At 46.2% G+C, this 16683-nt stretch overlaps 1 protein-coding gene across 7 annotated transcripts in view; it reads left to right on the forward strand.

Annotated features, from left to right (window-relative positions):
- LOC126542285 (rhodanese domain-containing protein CG4456-like) overlaps positions 1-16683 on the forward strand; it is a 31983-nt gene that overhangs the window by 411 nt on the left and 14889 nt on the right. For 5 of the 7 annotated variants that reach the window (XR_011892756.1, XM_055077146.1, XM_055077145.1 and 2 more), the window contains exons 2-4: positions 596-656; positions 1029-1190; positions 14989-15151. Coding sequence is in view for 6 of the 7 variants with exons in the window: in XM_055077145.1 (XP_054933120.1) it covers positions 596-656; positions 1029-1190; positions 14989-15151 (386 nt within the window). In the remaining variant the exon portion in view is untranslated. Of the gene's footprint in view, positions 1-3; positions 270-472; positions 501-595; positions 657-1028; positions 1191-14988; positions 15152-16683 lie in introns of those variants that run through there. The other 2 variants (XM_050189295.2, XM_050189296.3) reach the window with 2 other exon arrangements.

The raw sequence follows: 16683 nt of genomic DNA on the forward strand, positions 1-16683 counted from the left end.
CGTGTTGCCGAGTGGTCAAGTCGGTCAAGTGTCGTGCGTTTATCGTGCGTGCGGTGTTGTGCGGTGTGCTGTGGCTGTTGCAGCGTTCAAGGTCGCAGTCTTAGTCGCAACGGAACCGCTGATAGCTTCTAGATGTGTTCTTGAGAAGAGTGGGAGATTTTCTTCCGATCGATATCTGTGAGAACCTTCGTACTGGGCTCGAGCGCACTGCACACTGCAACCTCGTTATAGCTGCCGGCGAGGCGAACGCGAAGTCTGTCGACTGTAACGTGAGTATCAATAAAAATAAACTCTCATTTTCTGTACACAAACGGAAAGTCTGTTGTAGACGTTACAACCAATGACGCAAGCTGCGAAACGAAGTTCGGACCATACCTTTCCACCAGACAACTCCTGTTTTTCCGGTTCTCGTGTATCAGCTAGCGCGCACCTTTGGTTTCAGCAGGAAAGAGGCGTAGAAGAAAAAGAAGACCGCGCGTGTTTAGGGTATTCGCACCCTCGTGCGTACCTGAATGTTCGCAGACTGCTGTTGACGATCAGCATGCGGTGTACAGTTACGTTCATCGTCTGTGTTGTGTTTCTCCTCTTTTGGCAGGCTGATGGTACACGGCGCGTTATCAAAAGGCCGCACAGAATTCCAAGGACTAAGCATACAGGTGAGCATATTCCGAGAGGACGATTCCATCTGTGTGCCACTTTCGTCTTTGTATGTTTTTTGCCAGTGCCTTTACCGATTAACGTGGCCTATAAGCGAATTTCAGCATTCGTGTAGGAAAAGTTCAGTTTTTGGTATAGTACGATAGCTGTACTTACATTAGGGAGGAGGAAAAGCGAAAGTGGAGTATAGCGAAAGGAAGAGATGCTCGAGGAGGACGGGCTAAGGTTATTACGCCTTTAGCTCACATGTTTATTAACTTCGGCGAGTCTGGAAGTTATCCGGGTTGTCTGTTTAATTGCCGTTTCTAAAGAGGGTTCTAACATCACTTCTTTCTTTTCTCTCTTTCTTTTTTTGCTCCTTTTTTTTTCAGCACCGGAGATGACTGAAGTGAAGGCTAAGTTCCCAGAAGTGAAATTTCAACAAGTCCAGGAAGTTCTAAAGCATCATGGCAAGAAAGGATCCGTGATAGATGTCCGCGAGCCGCAGGAACTCATCGAAGATGGCAGAATAAAAGGCTTCATCAACATTCCTTGTAAGTTTGCTTTTTTTTTTTTCTTGTTCTTCACTAGAGGACATGTACTTCTTAGTACATGTGTTATAGTAAGCGAAATTCTTCTTATGCACAATATATATATATATATATATTATTATTACGATATGATTGAGCGATGCTCAAGAGACGAGCCACCGCGAGAACGACGAAGAAGTTGGTCGGTGCCCTTGGCACGAGCGAGTGTCAGCCTGGCTGCCTGGCTCCAGTGTAAATAGCGTGTAAATAGCATCTCTCGTCTGTGTCTTTCCACGCGTAACATTTCTGGTGGAGGTCAGCGATTCCCGTCCTCACCACGGAACTCGGAAGTGGTCGGCACACCGAGCTTGTCACCATGCCTCCCGGTGACGCGCCCACCTCTGCAACGGCTTTGGCTTGTCCCACTGCTCTAATCGTCACGGTTGCCCCACATCATGACCCAGGTGTGTTCTCTGGCCTGGAGGGACAGGATGTCGACAACTGGATCAAGCTCTATGAACATGCCAGCGCTAATAACAGGTGGGACCCAACGATTATGCTCGCCAATGTCATCTTCTATCTCGGCGGCACCCCATGTGTGTGGCACCAAACACATGATATGACGAAATTACCAGTTGGGACAGTTTCAAAGAAAAGCTATGGGAACTGTTCGGCGACCCCATTGGGCGCGAGGCTGCCGCGAGAAAAGCTCTTGCGTCTCGTGTTCAGTCATCTACAGAGCCATACGTTTCCTACATCCTCGACGTCTTGGCTCTATGCCGTAAAGCTGACGATCATATGTCCGAAGCAGATAAAGTGGCACATGTGCTAAAAGGCATCGTCAACGACGCTTTCAATTTGCTTGTTTTCGGCAACGTCTCGACTATCGACGCCATTATAAACGAACAGGCTAAGAGCCACCGTATCTCACACCACATTGCGCGGCTACCCAACACTGCTGCTACGTCGACATGTGAGGGTCGACCGCGTCAGACCACCACCTGTGACGACGTCACCCGTATTGTTCGCCACGAACTCGAGGCCGCCTGTTCGCCAGCCTTCTCCACGACGCTTCCTGATCCGCCAGCAACCACCATTGCGATGATTCAGGCCGTTGTCAGACAGGAATTTGAAAACATGGGTCTGAACACCGTGTGTTCCACGTCTCGACCCAGCGTTCCCCAGTTATCTAGCGGCCCTCCTCGTCCCCAGCAGTCCTTTTCTGCCACATCTCGCCGCAACCCGTCCGAATGGCGTACCCCTGATGACAGGCCGATCTGCTTCTACTGCTGTCGCATCGGCCACGTCGCCCGTCGCTGCCGCAACCGATGGCCACCACCTCCTCGGACTTACGCCCCCACTTATTCCCGCGCCTTTGGACCTTCTGTACCCTATGCCACCCGCCATGAACCCACTACCGCTGATGTCCCTGCTCCGAACCTTCGCTACAGCCGCTCGCCCTCACCTCAACGCCACCAGTCTCGTTCGCCCCAACCCCGCCGCTTTTCTTCGCCGCCTATCGTCCCCCGCACCCAGCCAGAAAACTAGGCACTGCAGCTTCTGGAGATGAAGCTGCGTTGTCGACCCTGCCCTCAAATCCTCTGCTCACGTTACCTACTAACCGAAACCTTCTTGACGTTGACGTTGAGGGCTATCCTGTCACGGCACTCATCGATACAGGAGCACATCTTTCTATTATGACTGCTGCCTTCCGACGACGACTGAACAAGCTTTTCACCCCAGCGTCGGCACGCGTCGTCCGCGTTGCGGATGGCGGTACTGTGCCTATCATCGGCATGCGTACGGCACGTGTCAGCATCGCCGGCCGCCACACTCCTGTCCTCTTCACCATAATTGCTCATTGCCCCCACGACCTTATTCTCGGCCTCGATTTTCTCTCCGCCCATTCTGCCCTTATTGACTGGTCTTCCAGTACCCTTCGCCTTGAGTTGCCGATGCTCGCAGAACCTTCTGACGCACCCCACTGCCGCTTACGCTTCACCGGCTTTCTTCGCCTGCCGCCAAAGTCCATAGCCTACATTGAACTGTTGTCTTTCCCACCAGTTCCTGATGGCGAGTACCTCGTCACTCCTCTGCCCGACATCCCAATACAGTATGACGTCACCGTGCCTCACAGTATAGTTACTATTACTGCAAACCACACTCGCCTGCCTGTCAGTAACTTTGGATTGGCAAAGCAAATTCTACCGCAATGGCCTTGCGACCATTGATTGTCTCGGCGACCAATACGTGGCAGCGTTATCGACCGATGGTTCTCGCAAACTTAGCATGCCCCTCGCGCCAGCCTCGGGCGTCGATCCCAACGTAAAGAAAATGGTTGCGACGGACCTGTCCTCTACGCAGGCTGAAGACCTTTGCGAAGTATTATCGTCCTACCGCGATATTTTCGACTTCGACGATCGCCCTTTAGGCCAGACGCTCGCGGTCAAGCATCGCATTCTTAGTGGCGATGCTGCGCCTATTCACCGATGACCATATCGAGTTTCTGTATCAGAATGCCGAGTAATTTAAGATGAAGTGAACAAAATGCTCGATAAAAACATCATTGAGCCTTCATCGAGTCCCTGGGCATCACCTGTGGTGTTAAGAAGGACGGCACGTGGCGCTTCTGTGTAGATTACCGTCACCTGAACAGCATTACAAAAAAGGACGTCTACCCGCTCCCACGTATAGACGACGCCCTTGACTGCCTGCACGGTTCCAGATATTTCTCGTCTATTGATCTTCGTTCGGGATATTGGCAGATTGCTGTTGACGATATGGACAAAGAAAAAACTGCGTTCATCACACCTGATGGCCTATACCAATTTAAAGTAATGTCGTTTTGATTATGCAACGCCCCTGCCACCTTTGAGCGTATGATGGACTCCTTGCTCCAAGGTTTCAAATGGTCCACATGCCTCTGCTACCTCGACGATGTCATCGTCTTCTCGCCAACGTTCGACACTCACCTTGAGCGTCTCACAACTATACTTGATGTATATCGAAAGGCGAAGCTGCAACTTAACTCATCCAAATTTCGTTTTGGCCACCGACAAATTACTCTTCTGGGCCATCTCGTTGATGCTTCCGGAGTACAGCCTGATCCCGACAAAACTCGCGCTGTCCGAGAGTTTCCGGTTCCGAAGACAGCCGCAGACGTTCGAAGTTTTGTAGGGCTGTGCTCGTACTTTCGTCGTTTTGTTCCAGATTTTGCGACAAGTGCTACGCCCCTAACTAATCTTTTGAAGAAAGGCGTACAATTCTCGTGGGGCACTGCAGAAGCCGCCGCCTTCTCTCGTCTCGTCACTCTTCTAACCTCACCACCCATTCTCGCCCACTTCGACCCTGATGCCCCTACAGAATTACGTACAGATGCCAGCGGTCATGGCGTAGCCCAGCGTCTTAGCCCAGCGTCAGCGTGGCAAGGATCGCGTTATTGCTTATGCGAGCTGCCTCCTAGCACCAACGGAGCGCAACTATTTCATTACGGAACACGAATGCCTTGCTGTTGTCTGGGCGGTTGTGAAGTTCCGTCCTTACCTTTACGGTCGCCCTTTTTCCGTAGTCACTGACCATCATGCTCTTTGCTGGCTCTCATCACTAAAAGATCCTACAGGCCGGCTTGGTCGATGGGCTTTGAGGCTACAGAAATTTTCATATTCCGTGGTGTACAAGTCTGGCCGCCTGCACCAAGACGCTGACAGTTTGTCGCGTTACCCTGTTGATGACTCTGACTCCTCCAATATTGCCAGTGCTTCTTGCATATTTTCTATGTCCCAGCTGCTTCATTTCGCCGACGAGCAACGCCGTGACGCCTACATCGGAGCACTCATCGACCGTTTTGAACACTCTCCAGCCGATGCTACTCTACGCCTTTTCGTCCTCCACGACGGTACTCTGTACCGTCGTAACCTTCATCCAGACGGCTCTGAGTTCCTGCTTGTAGTACCTAAACACCTCCGCTCGACCGTTCTAGAAGAGCTTCACAACGCACCAACGGCAGGACACCTCGGCGTATCTCGAACCTATGACCGTGTACGTCACCGTTTTTTCTGGCCGGGCCTTGCCCGTTCCGTACGACGTTACGTCGCCGCTTGTGAACTTTGCCAACAATGCAAGAAGCCTTCCCAGCTCCCCGCTGGTTACCTGCAGCCGCTCGACATCCCTGCCGAGCCCTTCCATCGTGTCGGCTTGGACCTTCTCGGCCCATTTCCGGAATCTACATCAGGAAACAAGTGGGTTGCAGTCACGGCGGACTATGCGACCCGCTACGCCGTAACCCGTGCTCTTCCGACCAGTTGTGCAACTGATGTTGCGGACTTCCTCCTACATGATATCATTTTGATGCATGGTGCTCCGCATCAATTGCTTACAGACCGCGGCTGCACCTTTTTGGCCAAAGTCATTGACGACATCATGCGTGCCTGCTCAATACAGCATAAATTTACCACCTCCTACCACCCCCAAACGAACGGCCTCACTGAGCGTTTGAACCGCACCCTTACAGACATGCCATCCAAATATGTTTCAGACGACCACCGTGACTGGGACCTGGCTCTACCTCACATTACCTTTGCATACAACTCTTCCCGTCTCGAAACTGCTGGCTTTTCCCCGTTTTACCTCTTGTATTGCTGCGAATCGACGCTACCACTGGACACTGTGCTTCCATCCGCCACAGCTTCAACTAGCGATTATGCCCGTGATGCAATCGCCCATGCTGACCATGCTCGCCAACTTGCGCGCGCTCGTCTACAAGCCGAAACAACAGAAACAACACTACGACCTCCGTCACCGTGATGTCCATTTTGTGCCCGGCACCCTCGTGTTGCTTTGGTCACCATCGCGTAAAGTCGGTCTTTGTGAAAAACTGCTTTCCTGTTACACAGGCCCATATCGCGTGATACGCAATGTGACCGACGTCACCTATGAAATCGTTCTAGCCACGCCCACTATGTCCTCCGCTGTGACAACCAGTGACATTGTCCACGTTGCCCGACTCAAGCCCTACAACTCTCCATGCACCTTGGATATTTAACAGCACCGTGACGGTCCTTTTGCCGCCAGGGGGTAATATTACGATATGATTGAGCGATGCTCAAGAGACGAGCCGCCGCGAGAACGACAAAGAAGTTGGTCGGTGCCCTTGGCACGAGCGAGTGTCAGCCTGGCTGCCTGGCTCCAGTGTAAATAGCGTGTAAATAGCATCTCTCGTCTGTGTCTTTCCACACGTAACATATATATATATATATATATATTCCCTGCAACCTGCCAATAAACCAGTTGAAGTCAACGCTCTGTTCCTTTATCTGACCGGCTTGTTTCTTCCATTCTATGTTGCACTGTACCAGTTTTAGAATGCAATACTAGTTCGCCCGATCCTCAACCCTAGTGAACTTCATTGTGATGCAAGTCTCCAGGGCCTTTTGCGAACTCAGAATGCCACCACCTCACACTTCTTAAAGCGAGACACCTTTCCTCTTACGTAGGCTGAACTTTCCGGTGGATTTCGATGGGTATTCGTCCCTTGCTCCATAGAAAATGAATCACACTTAGTTGCTTGAACACCATGGATTTGTGAAGCACAGCTGCCATTTTCAACAACTGACAGCAGCGCCGTGCTGCGGAGCTACTGGCAGAAAAGGCTGGGCCGGTCCAAGAAAGGTCCACAACTAGGAATGGATATGTTGGCTTCACATTTACCACTGTAATTTGGCTCAAAAAGGGAGGGGGGGCAAAAACATTTTTATTCACCCTTGTATGAGCTGGAACTGGACTTATAATTAATATCTACCACAAAATGTGTAGCAATAGTATATGTGATGGAATTAGCATTACAACTGGTGTACATATTTAAATGTTTAAGCTTGTAATGTCTGTTCTCACCTGTATTTCATTCCAAGATTGAATAATGCTACACGAGTTTATTTTTTAGTTATGAGTACAGCCTTATATTTTAATTATTCAAGTGTAAACGTCTTTGCCATCGCTGAAGACATACTAGCAAAATTATGGTACAATCAACTGGGTAGAAAAGAGGGGGATCCCTCACCACCACCAAATGCACATTGTAGCTCTTGCACTAACGATCAGGCCTCCGCCATGAGACACCCTGTATAGGAGTGTGAAGGTCTGGAAGAGGCCAGGAAGCAGCACTGCCCACTGGAAGTGGTCACCTGCGAAATTTGCATTTGTATTGTAAGGGATGAAAAGAGACCACTGTCGCACTGTGGAGCTTCACATTCAAGGCTTCCATACTGTGACATACTTAGCTCCCTTATCTTCTTCTCTTCCCACACAGGGCAAGTTTCTGTTCCATGTGAATATTCTTATTCTTGCTCTCTCTCTATTACGTAGCTAAATAAATGCCCAGCATCCATTGATATTGCACTTTCTCTTTTCTCACATTTGCCCTGTCTTATTCAAATATATGCAATACTTGCGTTTATGAAAGGAAAAACATGGGCCTGGTTAAAACATACCCATGCTTACAAAGAATTCTGACTTTATCTTTAGCTTTTCTCCTGCGCAACACAATGATACCAAGCAAAGGCAACAGGCCGCTCTTCAAGTTACTCTCCCTCTACAATGGTTCACACAGACCATGTACACTTAAGTCAAATGTCCAACAGCGTTTCTTCTTTGTCAACCACAAAAGGCCTCTAAGCTTTTCATGTTACTACTCAAGGATTCACAATAAAATAAACTAAGTAGAAATATTATTTGAACTGTATTAGCAAATCATCCCTCCACTACGGAAGAAAAAGTGCTCTCTTACTGCGAGAAGAGGCTTGGTAATCTAGAAGAGACGCAAAAACGAAAGGTGGATGGTAACACCACCTTCAAGTTCCTGCGTCAGTCTGCCTTGATGTCATGGCATTTGATGCCGTATGCTCAGGCGTGGTTATTTTATTTTTACTGGTAAAGATGAACTACATTGTGTTCTGAAAGAGCCGAAGACTGAACTTAGCAAGTTTCAATAACTTTTAGTAAGCCACAACAGCTTAATGTACAAAAAATACTTTGAAGTTCATGACATCACACTGACACATGGTGCTGGCGTTTGACCAGGAAATTTAAGAATAAAATGTTGGTATCATATTCTCTTCTAATGAACAACCTATACCACAAGATTAGTGAAAATATTGTTTTGAAACAATACTTTATCATTATAAACTTAGTGTACGTCTTTAGTGCCCCTTAGCCATGTTGAGCATGAACCCTTTTCCTGCTGATGAATGAGTTAGGCATATCCACAGTATTTCTCTTTAACGAATGAGATTAGCATGTTGCCTAACCCAAGCCACCATGTAATACCAAAGAGGAGCATGTCTGTGATATGATTTGAGTCTTTCCTGAGGACATGCATGTACAGATTGTCTCACTTTCTACGGCATTTGTGGAAAGACTCGAGACTGCAGCATTGGCAGTATCGAGGTATCATAGCACAACTAACTTTTGCTTGCAGATGCTAAAGATTTTTTTCCACTGTGATAATGGGAAGTTAATTATTTTTAAGTTTTTCTTTCGCTTTCATTTGTCATTAAAATATTATTAGACATAACTGTATGCATCAGTATTCTGCCTTTCTGAAGCAAAGCTTTCTTTGCTTCTTCCTTCAACTTTTGCACTGCTGCAGCTGCCTTGCATGCCGCGCGTCAGGGGGTCTTTGAGCGCTCACGGCACTGACACGGGAGACAAGATAGGCGACCTCAATGACCTCTGAAGCTCCCTGCAGGATGCAGCAATGCCCTCCAGACACCATAATTAGACATGGTCTCCCGCAAAAGAATTGCAGGAGTTTACTGTAAATACAGTCCAGGGAGGAGGCAGGGAGAATGCTAGAAAGAGTAGAGAGAGAGGAGGCAAGGAATGGGTACAACTGGATCCCGTGCCCACGAATTCAGAAATTGGGCGATTAACCTTACCCCTCTTGCACTCGTGGCAGTTCACCTAACATGACACAGGAGAAAGAAAATGCATCGTCAGAAAGCGTTGCTCATTTGTGCTCTCATTGGTAAAGGAATGATTAATGAATGCCACGTCTCTCTGTGTCCTGGGTACTATATGTGAACAAACACAAGTGGTGTACCAGTGATGCAGACAAGGTAACATATGATATCACATCACAACTGTCATAGGCGGGGCCTGAGCACCCTCCAAAGTTTTTTGGGAGGAGCAGAGCCCTGCCCCAGTGATGCTGAAGCCTAGCTCGCCCCTCCGCCCCTCTCCACACACACACACACCTCAAGTGTCATTACCAGAGTTTTGTCACCCACATAATTTGAGGTTTCTTTTGACTTTCCTCTACCTTTTCACTTAAAATTTTATTGTGACTAATAGCTTACTGCATCACTGTTGGCGCAGACGTGCACAGCTTTTAATTCATAGTTTCACTTTTGCAAATCCTGACAATAGGAGGACAACTGCATTGGAAGCATTGACGGCGGCTACCTCATCCTGATTTTCTCACTTCAACAGTTTTGTAAATTTCCACTGTATAAGTACCATGCACATACACAATATATTTATATATATACACAGGACAAATTTTATTCTTTATTTAAAAGAGGAAGAGGTAGCCAATTAACAATTATTTCTAAAGGTATGGGTAGTCTATTCCTAGAGAATGAATATGATGCTGTATATTCGCCTCACTCCAAATTGCTTTGCATACTTTTTTGACCCTGAAAAATACCTATAGACTTCAGTGACCCCTTCGGCAGAGTCTTTTATAAACGACATGTAAAATGCATGTGAATGATATGTGTCTCAGTATTGCTTCTCTTTCCAATAAGCAGTGCTGATGATTCATGAAAGAAAACAAGATTTCTAGTAATTTACAACATTTATTAGGGATCGAAACATTGTCACTTGCACGCAGAGGTCATAAATATATATAGGATGTCCCAATTAACTATCATGCAGCAAGATTTAAAAAGAGCAATGCGTTCCTCGAAGAATACCTAGTGCGTATTGTTTCCAGTACAGTGGAGTACCTGCCAATAATTTTTTCGTTACTGAGATTAAATTAGGTAATGGTAAATAATTGTTCAACTCGGGACATACTATCCTAATTGTCAAAGTGTCAATAAGGCTTTTGTAGGCACCGCCAAGGGGCATCTAACTGTGGTATTTTCAGCAACATACTAATTGCATACAAATTTTTTCTGACTGATAAATAAACCCCGCAAAATATGGAGAATACCATGTGACCGCGCTCCCACCCACAACATAAAGCAGCGCCCTCGAACAGGCTCCCTCGTGAGTTATCCGGGACGAAATAAAGTAAATAAAGAAAAACATTGTGTAGTGCCTTATCTGCCGTGCCCCGGCCATAGTAACATGTCGTGTTTGGTGTTAGTTGGAAACAGCTGTGATAGCTGTTGTCTTAGAGTAGATCATGGATCTACAGATCACGGATCTATCTAAAGTGCATGGGTGTTCCTTTTTTTTTGCCACGAAACCTATCACCACAAAAGCGAATTGAAAACATCAGTGCAGAGGTTTAAAGGTGCGTTTTGTTTCATCGCAGTAGCCATGTCTTTCTCTCTAATGAACAGGAGGCAAACATTATCCTTGCCTTGGGAGCTGCAAGTGGCAAAAAGAGGAAAGCCGCAAGAATATACCAGTCATGAAAGTGTGGTGGTAAACCAAATGCATCCACTATCATCAGAAATTATGAAAACCTGAGACAAACCGACAGCTTCAAGAAACAGCAGCGGAGGAATCCATCTTTGAGTCCTAGCCTACGCATGGATGTTATAGCATTTATGGCCTCAAACCCTCATGCCAGCGTGCAGGACGTGGTCGCCCAGGTACCAATTTCCAAGTCATCAGTTTGGAGAATTCTAAATGACAGCTTTTCACCCATACCACCTTAATCAGCACCAATGCTTGGAAGATAGGGACTTGTAGGATTGTCTATACTTCTTGAATTAGGCCCTCACAAAAGCGGATGAATCACTGGACTTTTTCAGTAATATCACGTGCACAGATGAAGCCAATTTTTGCAGAAATGCCCAGGTAAATTTGCATAATGCGTACTATTGGAGGGATTCAAGTCCACGCTGGGTAAAGCGCAATCGGCACCAGTACCCATGGTTGTTCAATATGTGGTGCAAAATTTGCACTGGTGCTATAATCGGTCCCATCTTCTTCGATCACTCACTGACTGGGTAGCGTTATGTGGATGAAATCCTTGAAGGAGTGGTGGATGAGTTTCACAGCGAAGTCTCGCTGTCACGTCTTCCACTTCTGTGGTATCAGCAAGATGGGGCACCCACACACAGCAGCAACCAGGCACGAAACTGGCTGGATGCGACTTTTAATGCACAATAGTTTGGAATGCACGGGCCTGTAAATTGGCCGGCTGGGTCACCTGACCTCTCTCCACACGATTTCTTTCTTTGGGGTTATGTGAAAGATTGTGCTTACATGATCAAGACAGATGTCCGATTAGCTCAGGGCAAGGATAATGGATGTCTGCCATAGAATTCCAGCATCGGTCATCAAGAAAGCGACTGAAGATGTGATAAAGCGGACTCATTACTGCATAGCTGCAGAAGGAGACTGTCACGGCTTGTCACCCGTTCGCCGTCATCGCAAAGTCATCGACGGAGTATACAAGCTGGTTGGTCATTCTGTACTCAAGTGAACACAGCGAAGGAGTCAGAGTTGGGAGAAAGGGAGAAAAAAAAATATTTATCGACTGACGATGATAGACAAATTAAAATAAATACAAGAACACTAACACACAGGCACTTAATATAGATCAATGGTGAAGACAACAGAAATACAATGAATAGTTAACAGGGGATATAGAAATTAACACCACACAAAACACACTTAACGGCGGTCAACTAAACAGAGTTCGGTCAACTAAACAGAGTTCAAAACAAAACAAATGATGGCATACGCATGGCCGGGTAGCAGCAGCAAGTCCATAAAGCGTGGAGTCGACGGCAGAGCTTTCCCAAAGAACGCTGGCAAGCCAATCTCGTTGCGGTGGATGCGATTGCTGGGCTGGATTCACCGGGAGTCTGATGTCTTCCCTCAAGCAGGTTGAGCTAGCTTGAGGGAAACTACCGTGAGCTTCGTTGCAGACGTTGGTTTGTCATCTCTTACGTCAACTAGTAACTCGCAGTTAAGACATGGCTAGGCAGCCCAGGCAATACTGGACGGCACTAGCTCCTTGACACTTTTCAGCAGATTATAGGCTCAGCTTCTAGACCGCTTAGCTTGGTCTAAAGCCTGCGTTTAAATAACTTCTCCTTTGCCTAGTCGCCTGTGTTGGGGAACGGGGCAGGTATTGGTGACGATCCAATCAAGTTCACCCATATCCCGGCTCCTCCCAAGGTCTTGGCCGTGCCCCTTTTGATTAGGGGTGAGGGAGTGGGTGATTCCCCACGGCTGTTAGAGGTTGTGCACTTGTATTGCACCACACACGCACACCCTTGAGTCCGTGGTGGGCCTCTATTGTTCGTTCACAAACACAGGAGAAACGATGGCAGCCGGCCATACGGCACTGTCGGCACAATACACTGTCTGCACTTTGTGGACACAGGATTGCACAGAGGCACCACATATTTCGAGTATTCACACCCCTGCTTTCTTAGAAAGCTTCTCAATGCATGCGCGGGGCAGAGAATACACATGGGTTCCTACAAAAAGCCGTCGGGGCGTCAAGGTTGCGCCGACGACAAAAAGACAATAATCTCTAAACCGACCTTCGACTTCTTTCAGCCGCTTGCCCGAGTGGCTGGCAATAACCGTCTTGCTCGTCGGTTCCTGTTTCTACAACCTTTTGGCACCCATTGAACGGTGCTTCGCTGAATCGAATAATGCCGCACCGTGAAAGAAACCTATTCGAACACTATTTCACTAGGCAGCAGCAGGTGTTCAATTCAAGGTAATAAGGGCGCACTGAAATCTGTTTTTTGTGCGCAGACATCCCAATTGACAATTCGGCTTATCTAGAAGTGGTATATTTACTTTGTTGAACGCATCGGTCTTGCCTTTTCTATACACGTGGGTCGCTTCCTAGTCTGTTTATTTTGCTATCTCTTTCCATAAACCTGTTTTTGCAGCACTCTCATGAAAAATAAAACCGTCACATTAATTTGGCTTTGGTCTGAAGCAAGTTCCTGGCGCGAAATATAGCTGCACGTGCACTCTTTCGATGCGGTGTGAGCAAAGCCGGGATTTTGAAGCATTCTATGCCTATTGCTTTTCACACTTCATGAGTGGTCAGAACGCCACTTCGGTTGCGTTATCAAGGGGCTTTCGTTATCAATGTGATCAGTCGGCCTTGAGAGATGAATATTAAGTGTGACGTAAAAATGAGAGGAAGGAATAGCTGCGAAGTCACGAAACCTGCTGTTGGTGCTCTTTCAGTGCCATTATCAAGGTGAAGCCATAAAAATTTCTTTCTCTATGGTGATGCGCTGTCTCTTCGAGTTTGCAACAGGCAATGCAGTTGCTTTTAATCAGCTTATTTGAGGACACTGCTTTATGATGCGGATGGGAGCGTAGTCACATGGGTATTTTTCATACTTCGTGAGAATTCTTTGCCAGTCGGAAAAAGTTGCGCACGATTAGTATGTCGCTGTAAACACCTCAGTTATATATCATTTGGGGGTGCCTACAAATGCCTCATTGACACTTTAGTAATTAGGACAGTAGTTCTCAAGTTAGATAATTTATTGCAATTACCAAATTAAATCTCAGTAACAAAAGAATTACTGGCCACTACTCCACTGTACTGGAAACAATATGCACCAGGTTTTCTTTGAGTAATGCAACTGCTCTCTTTTAAGTTTTGGTGCATGATAGTTGGAGCACCCTGTATAGTTCACTCAGTAACCGAAATGAGACCAAGCCGGATTCACTTGAAATCAGAATCAACAGCAGTCATGTGCAGCAGCGCTTATACTTGGACTCACAGAAAAAGAAAAAAAAAGAGGTAGAGGCTGCAGTTTCACCAGAAAGGTGAAGCAGTATTAGTGATAGCGAAGTATATAACAGTTACACAAAGGAAGATTACACCACTGAGAGATGCCAGATTCTTGGTTGTGCAAGATGACTCAGGCTGCAAAATTGAACTGTCTCCTTCTATGAGGTCTTGTAAATTCTCATATGAGGCTGCCCCTTCAGTGAACAATTCTTCGAGGTCACACAAAGTTCTTGCAAGTGCAAGAAATGTGTGTGTGTGTGCATGCGTGCGTGCGTGCGCGTGTGGAATTTGAAAAGCTGGTCGGGCCCCAGCCCCCTCTGTGAAAAAGACAACTTTCCGCCTATGCCAACTGTCGTATGCCAACGACATCACCGCCAAATACTGTCAATGAACGCAAACAGCACAGAAAGCTTCAATTACATCGATTCCCACAGTGTGTGGGATCTGCATTGTTGCTTTGTTTATTTGTTAGAGGAAAGAGCTCCTTGTAATGAGCTCAAAGCTCTTTACATACAGTAAAGTGCCTGCTCACTCAACGTTGGCACTGAAGGCTGAAGGTATGTATTTTGAAAGGCTAATTGTGCCTTTATGTCTCGTTATAACTCTTTCACTGTAAAGCTTCCTAATTTAGAATCGGAAAAGTGCTGCAAAAATAAAAGAAACAACACGGATGAAGTTAAAAAACAGAAAGAGCAGTTTCTGTTTTTTCACTTTGTCCATTTTCTTCTTTTATTTGCACCAGTTTTATCAATAAAAATGATGGGCCCAATATCCCAGAAATAATTTGTTTGAAAGTTAGGTTTTCTGTCTTTTCAAATGAATTCAATTCCTTTACTGTGTTTTTTATTGTTATTATTATTGCAGTGAAAGATGTGCAGCAAGCATTTTCGATGCGTCCTGAGGAATTCAAGCTTCATTACAATGCTGACAAGCCCGACCCCAAGAAAGATGTCATCTTTAGCTGTCGCTCTGGAAGAAGGGCAGTGATGGCTGCAGAGAAACTACAGGAACTGGGCACCTATCACAAGTGAGCTTAGAGGGCTTCCAGATAGGCTCATGAATATTGAGTAATCAAGGCGCATTATGCAGAGAAACAAGTCAGGATCATCTTAAACATCCTGACACACAAGTCGGCTCGCATTTTAGCAGCATGCATGCCGTGCAAATCTCTCTAGCTTCAATCGAAATTTTCTCACTCTGACAAGATGGTCAATTTAGAAGAATCACGAACTGCAAGTGTATTGTATAGCGCATGTTTGTAAAACTGATTAAAATTAAAGTGATTGAAGCAAGCTAACTCTCCTGTTACAACTTTACAATAATATGCAGCATGTAATTATTGCATACAGGGCAGCACATGCCTGAAAGTAATATTTTGAAATGTAGGTATGCATGCGGAATCAGTATTTTCTTATGCATACCTTTCCAGTCTGCATGTTTTGGTAAATACCAATTAACTGCGAGACAGTTCTTTGCAGAAATTTGTGTAGCAAAGCATATACCCTATTAAGTGGTAGCGTTTGTGACAGAGATCTTTCCAGAGGCAGTGGGGAGGCAGGTAGCATTTTGGTATGCAGAAATTTCGGGGGAGCATCATGTGCCCAATGTGGAACACCTTGGCTATGCCACTGGTCAAAATTAATCCCAAGTACCCCACTACACGATGCCTCATAATCGAATCATTGCAAATGGTGGCTAAGCCCAGCTGTATGGCACTATTTTCCCATGATGGCAGCATCCTCATGAAAAGGACCTACACAACCGTTCACTTTATGCAGAAGTACAGTTGAACCTTGATAAAACTGACAGGGATATAATAACTTATAAGATATTACAAAGTAAACTTATGATATTTCTCACCGATATCAGCATGTCATGAATATATGCTTATAAAGAACATTGGATATAAAGAATGCATGTATTGGATGCAACTTTGTTTGTTTTAGAGATTCAGCTGTATGTTGCCTAGACTTTGTGTCCTTACTAGCCATAAAGCAATCATTGACCCTTCATTAGTAGACCTCATAGCCTCAACAACTAAGGTGCATGTTTACAGACAGCAGTGACAGGCATAATTTATTTAATGATGGATCAGCACAACCATAAATATTCTTCTCTGGTCACTTGCTACTTGCTAGCCTCACTCCACAACCTTGCGCTTTCTTGCAATCATTGCATGCAACCAGTCCACAAATGGGCGGCAGTACAGGTGTGCTAGTCACACACTATCAGAACAAGTCACATTCCATTCCCTTGGAAACATACATCCTGGAGTCCCTCAGTCAACTAATTGGTGTCCAGCAGCTGATGTTGCCTTACTTCTTGTAGATGAATTAGGCGCTAGCAATCATTTTGCCCAACAGCATGATCAGACACAGCAGTAAAGGATAATCCTCTGGCCCAGCAGTAGCAATCACATATTGCATAAATAATTACTGTGCAGAAAAACCTGCCATGGTACATGGCTATGGGGTTCTTCTGCTCAGCACAAGATGAGAGCTTTGATTCCTGGCTGCTACAGCCATGTTCATGTAGTGGTATAATGTAAAAATGCTCGTC

This window comes from Dermacentor andersoni, chromosome 2 (assembly GCF_023375885.2).
Source record: "Dermacentor andersoni chromosome 2, qqDerAnde1_hic_scaffold, whole genome shotgun sequence".
Lineage (NCBI taxonomy): Eukaryota > Metazoa > Arthropoda > Arachnida > Ixodida > Ixodidae > Dermacentor > Dermacentor andersoni.